This window comes from Cuculus canorus, chromosome 22, assembly GCF_017976375.1.
Source record: "Cuculus canorus isolate bCucCan1 chromosome 22, bCucCan1.pri, whole genome shotgun sequence".
In the NCBI taxonomy this organism is placed as follows: domain Eukaryota; kingdom Metazoa; phylum Chordata; class Aves; order Cuculiformes; family Cuculidae; genus Cuculus; species Cuculus canorus.
In genome coordinates, this window is record NC_071422.1 from 8,167,191 (window position 1) to 8,180,919 (window position 13,729).

The 13,729-nt window shown below is 65.2% G+C and overlaps 1 protein-coding gene across 10 annotated transcripts in view; it reads right to left on the bottom strand.

The window, feature by feature from the left end:
• Positions 1–4,714: 4,714 nt before the first annotated feature.
• Positions 4,715–13,729, bottom strand: part of ADGRB2 (adhesion G protein-coupled receptor B2) — a 111,545-nt gene continuing 102,530 nt past the window's right edge. For 5 of the 10 annotated variants that reach the window (XM_054086515.1, XM_054086514.1, XM_054086517.1 and 2 more), the window contains 19 exons: positions 13,340–13,415; positions 13,167–13,269; positions 12,879–12,922; positions 11,840–11,966; positions 11,201–11,304; positions 10,858–10,960; positions 10,463–10,613; positions 9,707–9,776; positions 9,513–9,579; positions 9,316–9,401; positions 8,653–8,751; positions 7,670–7,841; positions 7,504–7,599; positions 7,317–7,356; positions 6,522–7,180; positions 6,119–6,154; positions 5,707–5,811; positions 5,522–5,575; positions 4,715–5,362 (listed from right to left, as the gene is read on the bottom strand). In XM_054086515.1, the coding sequence (XP_053942490.1) occupies positions 5,168–5,362; positions 5,522–5,575; positions 5,707–5,811; positions 6,119–6,154; positions 6,522–7,180; positions 7,317–7,356; positions 7,504–7,599; positions 7,670–7,841; positions 8,653–8,751; positions 9,316–9,401; positions 9,513–9,579; positions 9,707–9,776; positions 10,463–10,613; positions 10,858–10,960; positions 11,201–11,304; positions 11,840–11,966; positions 12,879–12,922; positions 13,167–13,269; positions 13,340–13,415 (2,387 nt within the window). In that variant the 3' untranslated portion in view covers positions 4,715–5,167. The remainder of the gene's footprint in view (positions 5,363–5,521; positions 5,576–5,706; positions 5,812–6,118; positions 6,155–6,521; positions 7,181–7,316; positions 7,357–7,503; positions 7,600–7,669; positions 7,842–8,652; positions 8,752–9,315; positions 9,402–9,512; positions 9,580–9,706; positions 9,777–10,462; positions 10,614–10,857; positions 10,961–11,200; positions 11,305–11,839; positions 11,967–12,878; positions 12,923–13,166; positions 13,270–13,339; positions 13,416–13,729) is intronic. The other 5 variants (XM_054086524.1, XM_054086521.1, XM_054086523.1 and 2 more) reach the window with 5 other exon arrangements.

Sequence of the window (13,729 nt, forward strand, 5' to 3'; positions counted from 1 at the left end):
CTCCGCCTCCGCCTCCCCGGCACCTCCCCCGGCAGCGCCGGGCCCCGGGATGGGGAGAGCTCCGATCCTCGGGATGGGATGAGCCCCAGTTCCCGGGATGGGGATAATACCAGTTCCCAGGATGGGATGAGCCCAAATTCCCAGGATGAAGACGAGCCCAGTCCCCAGGATGGGATGGGCCCCAATTACTGGGATGGGATGAGCCCCAGTTCCCGAGATAAGGATGAGCCCCAATTCCTGGGATGAGCCTCAGTCCTGGGAATGGGATGAGCCCCAGTTCCCGAGATGGAGATAAACCCCAGTCCTCAGGATGGGCCCCTGTTCCTGGGATGGGGATGAGCCCCAGTCCTCAGGATAAGGATGAGCCCAAATTCCCAGGATGAAGATGAGGCCGGTCCTGGGGGTGGGATGAGCCCAAATTCCCGGGATAAGGATGAGCTACAGTCCCCGGGATAAACATGAGTCCCAGTCCCTGGGATGGGATGAGCCCCAGTTCCCAGGATAAGGGTGAGCCACAGTCCCCAGGATAAGGATGAGCCCCAGTTCACAGGATGAGCCCTGATTCCTGGGATGGGGATGAGCCCGAGTTCCCAGGACGGGGATGAGCCCCAATTCCTGGGACAGGGGTGAGCCCCGATCTCTGTAACGGGGATGAGGATGAGCCCCAGTTCCCAGAATGGAGATAAACCCCAATCCCCGGGATAAGCCCCAATCCCTGGAATGACGATGAGCCCCATCCCCTGGCTGCCATCCCTGCGAAGCCCCCCAGGACCTCCTCTTCCTCCCCCCCAGGGACCAAAGGGGTCCCGTGTGCTGTCACCGGGGACGGCACCACTGGCCACAGTCGCTGCCACTCCGGGAAGGAGAGGGTCCCATCAGGGCTGTCCCCACGTCCCCAGCCCTGCATCCCATCTCCGAGGGATGCTCAGCGCAGCGCAGCACCCCCAGGCCTCCGCTCAGCCGTTTTCCTCCCAAATTGTGATGAATCTATTTACATGGAAGCTTTACAAATGTGTGCTAGGGACGCATGCATCTCAATAAACGCGCTCTAATTAACAGCTGATATTTATTTAGCCCACAGTAAATAAGCTGTCGCGGGCAAACCAAGCGGCTCTGCTTTTGAGGAGCGGCTCAGCTCTGCCATCCATTCAACCGACAGCCCCCGAGATACGGTGACGGAGCACTCAAGTCTCCCGCGAGTTGTCTGCTCTAGTAATTAAAGGTAATTAAAGCAAGTGGGTGCGAAACATAACAGAACTTTTCTGGTTGCTGTTTATTGGAGAGTTATTCACCCTGAGCTGTTCTTCGTGGCCACCCCACGCATGAGCTCCGCTTCCCCGTGCTGTGCTGGCACACGGGATTGGTGTTGGGGGGAAAGAGGCCGGATCCTGCCTCCCCTTGCTGTAAGAGTGTGTGCGATCGGTGTTGGGGGGAAGAGGCCGGATCCTGCCCGCAGCGCCCCGCTAAGGGGGAGCAGCCTGTCTCCAGCCAGTGCCGGCATCCCCTGGAGCAGTGCCGAGCTGGGGGATGGAAAGCAGGATTCTGCGGTCCCTGCCCACCAACCCAGCACGGAAAAAGCAGAGGGAAGCTGTTCTTCCAAGAAACAGCCGCGCTGGCTGCCAAGAAACACGAGCCGGAGCAGAGCCCGGCAATTTTCGGGCTGGAGACAATTTGCCTCCAACCCTGAGCGTCATCCGCAGTGGTTGGGTTTCCGCAGGGCTCCCCGCCTCCCGTGCTGAGCTCAGCCCCCCAGAGCCCCCATTGCCGTGGGGTGACAGCCTGGGGTGACACCGACCCGACCCCCCCAGCTCACTGCCCGCTGGCCCCGGGAATTCCTGCGGAGAGGATTTTGGCCGTTCAGCACTTCTTTCTGCACCGATTTGGGCACAAACCCTCCAGTTCCAGTGTTTGCCGGGAAGGAAAGAGCCTGCGGGGATTCTTTCCAGCTTGACAGGGCCCGTTTGTTTCCGCAGCGTTGGAACAGCACTTTTGCCTCTTTTGGAGGAAAGACTTTGCCGAAGCGTGAAGGGAGAAGCGGTTGAGGCGCCAAGCGGAGCAGCTCGCTGTCCCCCCGCACCGCTGCGCAGCCGCAGAGCTGTTTCTCCATCATTTCCACCCCCCAAACCCAACATTTTTGGCACGGGTTGAAGCTCAGATGGAAGCCGCAGATGGAAAATGACTCCAGAGCTCTCTGACTCGCTCAGCCCTGCCCTGAACCCCCCCAGTTACTGCCCAGACGCACAGGACTGGGGGCTGAACCCCACCCCTGGGCTGGGGCACCCGCCGGCCTGCGCCTCTCGCCGGGGTACGGTTCTCTCCCCACATATGGCGCCTCCATGAGTAATAAAAGCCGCTAATTGCCAACAGATGCCCCAGGAACCCCTGACGCTGCCTCTCGCAGCTGCATTTAGCTGGGAAGGGAAAAGAGAGGAGCGGGAGCTGGGCCCGCGAAGGACAGGGTGGGGGGATCCCGGTGCATGGCAGCTCCGGGCAACTGGAGCGAGAGGACGAGGATGCGATTATTGGCACAATTAACAGCCAGGCCAGGCTGTTTTGGGATGAACTGCATTACGCGATTAGCACTTCAGCCTTAATTGGACTGAGAGAACCCACCCCCACACACACTCCTGGAGTCGCATCCTGCCCTGGTGTCCCACCACGGCTGCGTTGGGGTCGGCAGCAGCACCTCCTGTCCTGTCCCACGGCGGGCTGGGGGCTCTCCTGCCACGGCACTGCTGCTCTGCGGGCTCCGTGCCAGTGGGAAACACTGAGCTTCTGGCCAGACACTGGGAGGCTGAGAGAGCCGGTGGGAAACCACGGAGCTGGTGCTGCTGAGCGCCAGGAGCACAGAGGGAATCGCCGCACAGCACCAGCGGCACAGCCAGACTGAGCCACGGCACTGAGCAGGAGGCGTCTGCCCACCGTCAGCTCAGCTCTGCCACCCCTCTGTGTCCCCCCCAGATGCAGCACCTCCAAATACATGGTCCTGCCTGCAGCGCCCTGGCCCAGGACCTTCCTGCACCCCTTTTTGGCTCTCATGGGGGTCCCCTCTCCCATGGGAGCCAGACATGGCTCATCCTTGGCAAGGGATCTCCCCAGTGAGGATGCTCGTCTCTCCCGGCTGTGCCGCGCCAGTGCCCGGACGCCAGCGCTGATTGAGTCGTTGCAGGCTTTGGTGGCTCAAGCGCTGCCAAGGTGGGTTCGTGTCATGATGCTCCCCATTAACCGGCCTCATTTCATGCCTCGCTGTCACCTCTCCGTGGCCCCAGGCTTGCTCCGATGAGGACCGATTGATGGCGTGGCAGAGGAAAGCACAGTTCCCTGGGCGGTGGGGAGCCCTGCACAGCACCACAGGGCAGGCAGGGAGCACACCAGCACCTTGGGAGACCACTGGTCCAAACTGGGCAGCATCCTTTGCCCGGCGGGCTTGGCAGTGCTGGTATCCCTGCCCGCCCCACGGCTCCCATGAGCTCCATCCCTACCAGAAAGTTGCCTGCCCAAAATGTGAGCCCTGAGGCTACTGCCTGCTCACCCACAGCCTGTCCTCTCCAAAATGAGCCGTCGGGGAAGCTCTGGTGGCTTCTCCCAGAGATAAGTGATAGCTGTGACCAGGGCACGCTTCCCACTGGCACAGCAGCTTCCCAGCCCTCACTGACACGGCAGGGAATGTCCCCGTTTGAGGGTTTTGGTGCCACGGTCCAGCCAAGCTGCCTGGGCACCTGATCCACACCATGGATTAACACTTAGCAAGGATCTCATTAGTCCTCGAGGTGCTGATAGTCGTCTCCTCCAGCACTGCCCTATCTCAAGCCCAAGTCCCGCTCCTGCTCGTCCAACAGCTCCTGGTCCAGCTCATCGCCACGGCCACCACCACCAGCCCTCCCTGCCCAAAGGCAGCTGCACCAGAGCCGCGGGCAGAACTGAGCAACGCGCTCAGGCTGGAGACATCCCTGCTCCTGCAGGAGGGTTGGATGAGGTGACCCTCGAAGGTCCCTTCCCATCCCACCCATTCTCTGACTCCACGGTTGCGCTGCGCTGCCAGGGATGCTCGTCAGCGTCAGGCACCCCACGTTATGCGCCTCTGCGCATTCCATGGTAATTGCCTCCAAAGTTAATAATTTGCTCATAGATTAATTACCATGTAATTTACTACTCTCGGCTCCCGCGATAAGGTGCTCATTTGCGAGGCAGCGCGTGGGCGCGGGCTCAGCCCTGGCCAGAGGGATCCTGCGGGCTCCGGGCAGGGGCGCAGACCGGGCACGGAGAGGGGCAGCGCCTCCCACCAGTGACAGCCACCCCCAGCCTGAAGCTGGAAGACCCCGACCTTAAGCTGAAAGAGAGCAGATTTAGATCAGATCAGCCGAGGAGGAGCTCGTGATCAGCGAGGGCAGGGATGGGATGAGAGGGAGTGGTTTTCAGCTGAACGAGGGGAGATTGAGATGAGATCTTGGGGAGAAATGTTTTGCTGCGAGGGTGGGGAGGCCCTGGCCCAGGTTGCCCAGAGCAGTGGTGGTGCCCCATCCCTGGAGGGGTTCCAGGCCAGGTTGGATGGGGCTTGGAGCCCCTGATCCAGTGGGAGGTGTCCCTGCCCATGGCTGTGGTGGCACTGGATGGGCTTTGAGGTCCCTTCCAACCCAAACCATGCTATGATTCTATGACCCTGTCCGGACCCCCGACATGAGCGCCCGTGGCCCCACAGCACCACAGAGAGTGAACTTTTATTTCCAACAACGACAGCACCTGCCCCGTGGGGTGGGGACGGTGGGGACGGCTGGGAGGGGGCGGCCGTGGGGCCCCGAGGGGCGAGGGCAGCCCGGCCCCGGGGAGCAGCCGCTCGCGTGCACACGGTGCACGGCGTGAAGAAACATCCCGGTAGAAAAGAACAAAGATCTCATGGCCTCGACGGCCGGTCCTGCGCCGGGGGGTGCGGGTGTGATCGGTGGGTGAGCGTGGGGCAGTGCACGTGTCCCCTCTGCACCCGCGTCCGGAGGGTGGCAGGGAGGAGAAACCGCGCGAGGACGGGCAGGAGGCGGCTGCGGCCGGCGGGGAGCGTGGTCCCTCCTGCGGGAACGGCTCTGGCCAGGCAGGACCCCCGGCCGCTGGACAGGACGGAGCAAACCCAGCGTCTCGGCTCATCTTGCGATGGTGGCGGTGGTGGGTTCGGGGCTCACACCTCTGTCTGGAAGTCGCCGTCGGCCGCATCCAGGCCGGCGCAGGGGACCTCCCAGTCCGTGCAGCGCAGCTCCAACCGGTCCCGGTGGGCGCTGGGCAGGGAGCCCAGTGTCATCGCTTTGAACGTGCTCCATGGCTTCGGTGGCGCGGCCGGTGCGTGTGGCTGCTGCTCCCCAGGGCTGGCCGCATCCTGCAGGGTGAGGGGGAGCTGAGGCAACCGGCGATGCATGGCTCTGTTCCACCAGTGCCCAGCCCTGAGGCCCAGCCACCCAGGTCTAAAGGGGTCTGGTGCCCTCCGGCCCCAGCCAGAGTGGGATGGATCAGTCCCCAGGGATGCTCAGGCACTTACGTTGGCCGCGCTCTTCTCCCCGCCGCCCGAGGAGACGCTCCACCGCTTTTCTCGCTGTGGAAGAAGCCACAGTGCTCCGTCCCAGCATCCTCCCAGGGCTGCCCTAGCTCCCAGGATGCTCTGGTCCACGCAGGGGGAGGTGGAGGGGAGCACAGCAGGGCAGGATAGGACCCCCAGGGCCTCACCTTGGAGGAGCCAGCAGCCGGGGCCCGGTACCGGTCCAGCGTGTGAAACTTCTGGTTGAGCTCATGGTAGAGCTCAGAGTGGCGCTTCCGCGTGTGCATCACCTTCTGTGGGGACAGAGCAGCGCCTGCAGTTGCCGCCACGCGGCACAGCCCTGCGCTCCTGCAGCCACCCCCTCCCATCCGTCCCCCTCTGCTCCCCCTGCCTTCACGGAGCACCCCGGCACTGCTGCTCGGTGCTGGGATTTGAACCAAGAGGCACCGCTCGCTCGTTACTGCCTGGTGTAAAACCGCTCTGAGCTCGGCTGCGGCTTTGCTGACAGCGACCCAGAGCGAACCAGGGACAAGGAGGTTCGGTTCCTGATGGCACCAACCACACTGGGCACCGGTGACACCGTGCCCTGGTGGGGCTTACCTCAAAGTCCAGGTCAGAATATCGCAACCTCTTCCTCTGGCAGGGGATGCGCGAGGACCGGAGCAGGGGGAGAAGGTGGGGAAGAAAAGGGAAAGGTCTTTGCAGGTCTGGGACGTGATGGGATCAGGGTGGGGAAGCTCATGCCAGCCCCAAGCTATGCCACGTGCAGAGCCCGGCGGGAGACGTGGGGCTCCCGGTGAGCTGGGGGCCGTGCGGCTCATCCGCTGCGCTACTGGGGTGAAGGCAGCCCCAAGCAAAGGGTGGGATGCTGAGCAGCGAGCACGGGGCAGCTCATGCAACCCTGCACGTGCACACCGGGTCAGGAAGGCTCTTGCACACTCACCACCCCCTTCTCACACAGCTCTCCCCCCCACCCCAACTCGCACACCAGCCCCTCGCTCACCTCCAGGGACCCCACTTTCATGGCCGAACCCGGGACGGTGCGGGGCATGGTGCGGCTGCGCTCCGACAGCTCCGAGGCCAGGATCTGCCGCACGGTGGGATGCTGCTTGAACTGGAGCCCGTAGGGGGCTTTCATCGTCCCGTAGGGCTGGTTCAAGTTCACGTTGACGTGGTCCACTGCCACGAAGCCGGGGTAGACGTCCCCCTCGGCCGCCGGGCGCCCCGTCCCAGCAGGCACCCCCTCCTCAGTGCTGGGACCGAGGGTGCCCTCCTCCCGCTGGAAGGGTTTGAGGCTGCTGGTCCGGCGCGGCAGCACCATGTAGTCGCTCTCGCGCGGGGGCTCGGGGGCGCGCAGCCAGCCGTACTCCACGGGCCGCAGGCTGCTCTCCGTGCACAGGTAGACGGGACCTGGCGTGTCCAGGCTGAGCTGCTGGGCCGGCGGCTCACCCAGCTCGCTCAAGCCCGCCACCACGTTGGGCGTCATCTTGGGCACCTGGACCAGGATGCTGGCAGGAGGGATGTTCCCCGGCAGGCTGGAGAAGCCCAGGCCACCCTCCGAGGTGGTGTTGAGCTTAGGGTCTTCGTCCCCGTCCAGGGAGATGCGGGACAAGGTGCCCGTGATGGTGGCGGGGTTGCAGGTGTTCACCTCCTTGAACAGCACTGCGGGCAGGGAGCGGGGTCAGAGCCTCCCGCGGGGGGCCTGGATGGAACCCCCTGCGTGGTGGCATCACGCCCGCCCCACGCACACTGCCTGCCCCTCCCAGAGTGACATCCCCGTCCCCAGGCGAGACTTCACCTGTCTGACACGCCAGGTCAACGTCCTTTTCAAAATCTGTCTATAAAAATACAGAAAGAGGGGAAAGAGAGAAAGAGAGGAAAGAGAAAGAGAGGGGGAGAGACAGGGAAATGAATGCATCTTGGCCAGCGCGGGGAGCAGCGGGGGCTGCATGGGGGGGCAGCCGTGCCGGTGCCCACTGACTCACCAGGATCTGGACCTGGCCGTTCTTGCAGGAGTCGGGCGAGTTCTCATTCTCCTCGCTCCTGCAACCCCCCATCTGACACTTCACCACGTCCTGGACCTGCAGGGACAGAGCCGGTCACGGCCCCGCGGCCGGGGGTCCCCCCCTGGCACCCCCAGGGCCGCCCCACCTCTCGGCGCAGGAACCCGTGAACGGTGATGATGACGAAGCCCTGGACGGAGTTGAAGACGGCGAAGAGGACCTGGAAGAGGATGGAGCGCCGGTCGGTCATGGCGAGCACGGCCGACATCCAGGTCAGCGCCAGCAGAGGCAGGACCACGCAGGAGCTCCACAGCGATGCCCTGGGGCAGGAGAGAGGGGTTGGGGTGAGCCCTCTGCGCCGGAGCTGCCCCACGACAGCCCCCGAGCATCACCCCAGCCCCACAAGCGCGGCCGGGGCTGACCATGCGCAGACCCCAGCCCGAGCACCCTGTGTGCCCTGCCGGGACCCCCTGTGCCCTCTTTCTTGGCATCCCCAAGCTGGCACGGGCTGGGAGCTTGGGGGAGGGAGTCTGTGGGCTCCTTCTCCCCTACCCGTGGTGCCGGCACAGCCCCAGGCATCGCCGCGGGCATCGCCAAGCCAGCCCTGCACAGGCAGCGCAGCCGGCAACAGGGGTGCTGGGGGGACCGAGGCCACTGTCCCCGTCCCACAGCCACAAGAAGAGCGTAAAGGGGTTTGGGGGCTGCTTCTGTCGCAACCAAACCCCGGGAGGAGGGACCTCGGCTGATGGGGGGCAGCGGGCACAGCTCAGCCCCGCTGGGTACGACCCCGCCAGCACCCGTGGGGCTCACAAGCCGGGAAGAGGGTCCCGGGGTCACCCCTGAGGCCAGGCCAGGTCCGTGCCCCACAGCGTGGTGCCCCTTGCGCCCTCTCCGCTCCCGAGCCACCCCAGGGAAGAGGAGCCGAGCCCCCGCGCCCCGACCCCGGAGATGATGTGGGAAGCCATGCCATGCAGACGTGATGGCCGCGGTGGGCACGCACGCCCCGCGACCGCCCCGAGCACCAGGGACCCCAACCCAGAGCCAGTCCCCCCCCGGGGCGATGCCCACCCCGCGGCTCCCCGGGGCTGTGCTCGGGGCGGGGGGCGAGGCGGGTGCGCGGCGGGCACTAACATGGCACTGTTGGCGGTGGCGGAGGTCATGGCCGCGCTGGACACCACGCCGCACTTGGTGCATTTCAGCAGCAGGTTGCCGCAGGGTGGGGGCTTGGAGCTAAGCGCCCACCAACCCCCCCCGGCGCCCCGCGGCCAGGACCGGGCCACGCGGGGGATGCAGGCGGCGGGAGCAAGGCCATGGGACAGCGGGATGGCAGGGAGCGGGTGGACAGATGGATGGACAGATGGACGGATGGATGGACGGACACAGGCAAAAAGCAAATGGGAGGAGGAAAAGAGAAAGAGAGAGAGAGAGAGAGAGAGACGGGTTAGTCGAGAGCGGCAGCAGTTAATGGCGAGCGGGGTTGGCCAAGCGGCAGCGGGACGGGGCGGGCAGGGCTCAGCCCCCTCCGCTGGCAGCAGGGAGTGGGGTCCACAGCGTGCGGCTCCCCTTTCCCCATGGGGAGGGCACAGGGGTGAGTGTCCCCCAGCTCCTGCCCCTCCAGCAGCCCCCAATGAGGAGCTGCGGTCACCCCGGGCTTGGCCCCCGCCACCCACTGGTGCACCGAGGTCTGGCCCGTCCTCAGCCCGCTCCCGAGGAAGACCCCATGCCATGCTCGGCAGCGCGGCAGGGGGCTCCGCGCCGGCCAAGGGACAGCCCCGCAGCACACATGGCACTCACCCAGCTCGCTGCTTTTTGGACTTATCTGAAATGCCGTCGCGGGACATGAGCTTGTTGAAGACGATGATGCCCACCAGCATGTTCACCTTGGGCGAGAGCGGCGCTGGGGTTAGGGACTGGCACGGAGCCCCCCGCGGGCTGGGGCCGCAGGAGCTGCCAGGCACCGGGGTGGGGTTGGGGGCTCAGCACCAGCTCACCAGCACGATGACGGCAGCGGGTCCCACGAAGGCGTAGAGCAAACCGCCCTCCAGCGAGAGCCAGCAGCTGCAGGGGACGGCGGTGGGTCAGGCGCTGGCGGAGAGGGGACACCCTCATCCCCATCGCGTGCTCCCGGCCCTGCTGCCAGCCCGGACCACCCCCACCCCAGCCCCGTCCCCCCAGCCCCACGTACTAGCTCGCTGTGCCGTAGCCCTTGGTCCGCGTGAAGCCAACGGAGACTGCGACCACGAGGGCTGGCAACCCTGGAGAGGGGACACAAGGCTGGAGCTGCAGCGGGTGGCATCGTCGCCCCCCGGCACCGTCCCCTGTGTCCCCTGTGAGGGCAGGCTGAGAGCTGGGCTTGATCAGCCTGGAGGAGAGAAGGCTCCGGGGAGACCTCAGGACTGAAAAGGGCTCCAGGAAAGCTGGGGAGGGGCTCTGGATCAGGGAGGGCAGGGATAGGATGAGGGGGAATGGTTTAGAGCTGAAAGAGGGGAGATTGAGATGAGATCTGGGGGAGAAATGTTTTTCTGTGAGGGTGGGGAGCCCCTGGCCCAGGTTGCCCAGAGCAGTGGTGCTGCCCCATCCCTGGAGGGGTTCCAGGCCAGGTTGGATGGGGCTCGGAGCCCCTGATCCAGTGGGAGGTGTCCCTGCCCATGGCAGGGGTGGGATAGGATGGGCTTTGAGGTCCCTTCCTACCCAGACCATTCTGTGATTCAGTGATTCTATGATCCCGGTGCCAGCCCCCAGGGACAGGGATGGGGCCATTCTGGCATCTCTCCATGGTCCAGAGGTCAAAAGGTGCCCTGTCAAAGGGACCAAGACCCCTGGCTCTGCTTTACTCCATTGTGCCTCAGTTTCCCTTTCCAATAATGTGGTGTGTACCAGGAAGGGGCGCGCAGTGCTTCCCCTTCACCCCATCCCAGGAGCATCCCTGCCAAGCTCTTACCCCATCCCAAGCACAAGAAGCGCTTCCTGACCAGGCGTGTCCGGATCCGGCCGATCACCGCCAGGTAGGACTGCCAGGCCTCTGTCAGCACCCAGCAGAAGGACGAGAGGAAGAAGAAGTGGAGGAAGGCGGCCGTCATGGTGCACACACCCTGCGAGGACGCGGGCACGTCACGGGTGGGCACAGAGGCACCGCCGGCACCACGGTGGTTAACTCCCACCTCCGGGCATGGGAGTTGTGTCAAAGCCGCCCACGCAAGGGATTTAATCCCCAGATCGAGATAATCCAAATCCAATCTGGTGCCGGGAGCCAGCAGGGATGAGGCGAGCGGCCAGGCTGGGAGGGCTCGGACCCCGCCGCAGCCTCCGCGAGGGGGGCGCAGCGGTGGCACCCACCTTGCTGAGCATCTGGGACTGCCCCACGAGGATGAGGATGTTGGAAGCCAGGATGGAGATGCAGAAGTTGAGCAGGATGATGGAGCGCTCCGACTTGATGAACCTGTGGGCAGGAGCAGCGTGGGACCGCGGTGCCAGCCTGTCCCGTCCCCGTCCCATGTCCCCTGCGTGCCACCGGCAGCCGGGCACTGTCCCCCACAGCCTGGGCACTGCTCCCACACGGATTCTTCTGCCTCACACTGCATTCATCACATGGATGCTGAAGTTCTGCCCGTGACCCCCCACTGCTGCCCCCTCCCCAGACGCTCCCGCACCCCCAGTGCCCCCCAGGTGCCCAGGTCACCTCCAGAAGGCGGCGTAGATCACCAGCAGGGTCAGCAGGGCCATACATGACACAGCACAGCCGATCATCAGCGGCACAGATGGGGTGCCCGAGGGGTCCATGGCCTTGGAGGGGAACGGGGTGCAAGAGCCTGAGCCCTTCCTCCCCACGGCTGCTCCCTGGCCACCCCACACTGGGCCCCACAGTTGGGTACCCTCGGGTGCCAGAGGGGGTCGGTGGCGATGGTGATGCTGCCAAGGCGCCTTCCCGAGGACCCGTGCCCATCTCCATGCCGACAGGGGACGTGGACGGAATAGCAATGGGGTGGGGGATGCCTATGGCCAGCGCTGCCCCCTCCCCTCCTAGCACAGCGCAATGCCCCATACTGAGCCCCACGGACCGTGGCAGCCCCCTGCCCGCACATCCCCACCCTCGAAGGTCCAGGGGGTGCAGGGACCCTTCCCTTGGCTGTGGGAGACCCCCAATCCTCCAGCGCCCACCTCATCCTCAAGCACCCCCAATCCCATCGGGGTCCCCACAGGCAACGCAGCCCCTGCCCGTCCCCATCCTCCCCAGTCCCCTCGCGTGGGGGTCAGACCCCGCAGCGCAGGGATCGCCCCCTCCCCACGCCCTCGTCCCTGTCCCCGTGCCATCTCCTACCAGGTCTCTGGGCAGCTGGGCGAGGACGGCGAAGGTGGCGAGCTGGCGGCACTGGCATTTGGTGTGTGCCGGGAGGGTCTCCAGGGTTTGGCAGCTCTCCGTGTCCCAGTTTCCCAAGCCAGCATCCCTGATTAATGGGACCAGAGCAGGGAGAGCAATTTGAAATGATCAAACACACACACACACAGCAGCCCCTTCGCCTCTCCTGAGTTAACTCTTCACTCGCCCCTGCCTGGGGGAGGCAGATGGGGGGGAAAGGGCAGGTTAATCCCCTCATCCCACCTCGGTGGGGTGGGGGAAGCGGAATTCATCCCTGCCGCCTCCTCCTGCCCCAGCCCTGATCTCTCTGGGGACAGTGCGACACAAAGGTTTGATTTTTAATCATCCCACGCAGGTTTGGTGCGGTCAAACAGCAGAGGGAGGGGGGCAGGCTGGGGTGGGGGGTGGGGTGGCAGGGATGGAGGGGGCTGAGCAGCACCGGGGTGGGCAGGATCAGCCCCCGCATCCCCCCAGCACAAGCCACGGCTCACACAGCAGAGAGGTGCCACCCCACCAGCCGCCCTGATGCTCCCCTCCTGCCACGGGGATGGTGACAGCGGCCACGCACGAGGAGAGCGAGGAGGTCTGTGGGACAGCCGGGGGACACACTCCCCTGGGCCAGGCTGAGCCCTGCCGCACTCATCACACCCACGCGCCTCCTGTGCTGGATCCAGGGACCCCCAGCACCCGCAGGGCCCCGGGCAGGGGTCCAGGCCCCGCTGCCCACCCCCCGCCTGCCCTACTTTCCCTCGCTCCTGCCAGAGCGCTGAGCTCCACGCGAACAAATTGCATCTGGCAGGCTGGCAGCATCCGTCCCCGGCGTCACACGCGGGCACATGGACCCCGTGGCAGCACGATTCACGGTGGGGGCTTCGGGGCAAGGGACTGATGCGCCTCCCCATCCCTCCCGTCACCTCCCAGGGGGCCAACGGGGCTCCATCGCCCAGTGTTGCCCACCAAGGGCACTGCCCGGCGTCCCTGTCCCCTGCCCCTCACTCACGTCCTCGAGTAGTCCCAGGTGACGCACTGCGGGTGGGACGTGCCCTGTGGACAGACGGACAGGTTAGCGCTGCAGCCCTGCCCTGCTCCATCCCCACGAGGGAATTTGGCCCACGAGGACCCACCCGGCTCTCCCAGCACCAGCGTATCCCCACCATGGGCACAGAGCCGAGTATTCGTGGCCACCACCTGGGATCTGCTAGCCCCCGCCTGGCCCTCAGCCCCTGGGGGCCAAGGGGGTGGTGGGACCAAGAGGGGACGCAGGGGTGGGACAGAAGGGGACACTCACGTTGATGATGTGCGAGAGCTCCACCAGGACGAGGGGCTCGGCGGGCTTGGTCGGCGGGCGCACGGTCACCATCAGCACTTTGGAGGTGACGGCGAGGGGGGTCCTGCGGGGAGGGCAGCGGCTGTCACAGGGACGGGGAGGCGGTGCGGGGGGCAGCGGGCAGCCCCACTCACCTGGGCGGGGGCAGGATCAGCCCCAGCGTGCGGTACAGGACGGCCCCGATGACAAAGTACGACGACTCATCGGTTTCTGCGGAGAGAGGAGAAGGGAGAGCGGCGCTGGGTGAGAGCCCGGCACACGCGTCGGCTCCGGGAGCACACGCACACGTATGAGCCCCACGTGATGGAACACGCATCCCCTTGCCAACACAGATGCACACGGACATGCGAGCTGGCAGGAGCCACCTGCACGCCCTCACCCGAGCACGCCCAGATGTGCACACTCACAAACGCACAGCCCTGATAATCAAGCTCACACGTACTCACGTGCACACTCAGGTATGCATCCTCATCCATCTGTGCCAAGGTGCTCTGCACCACGTCAGCACGCTCCATGTGCGCACA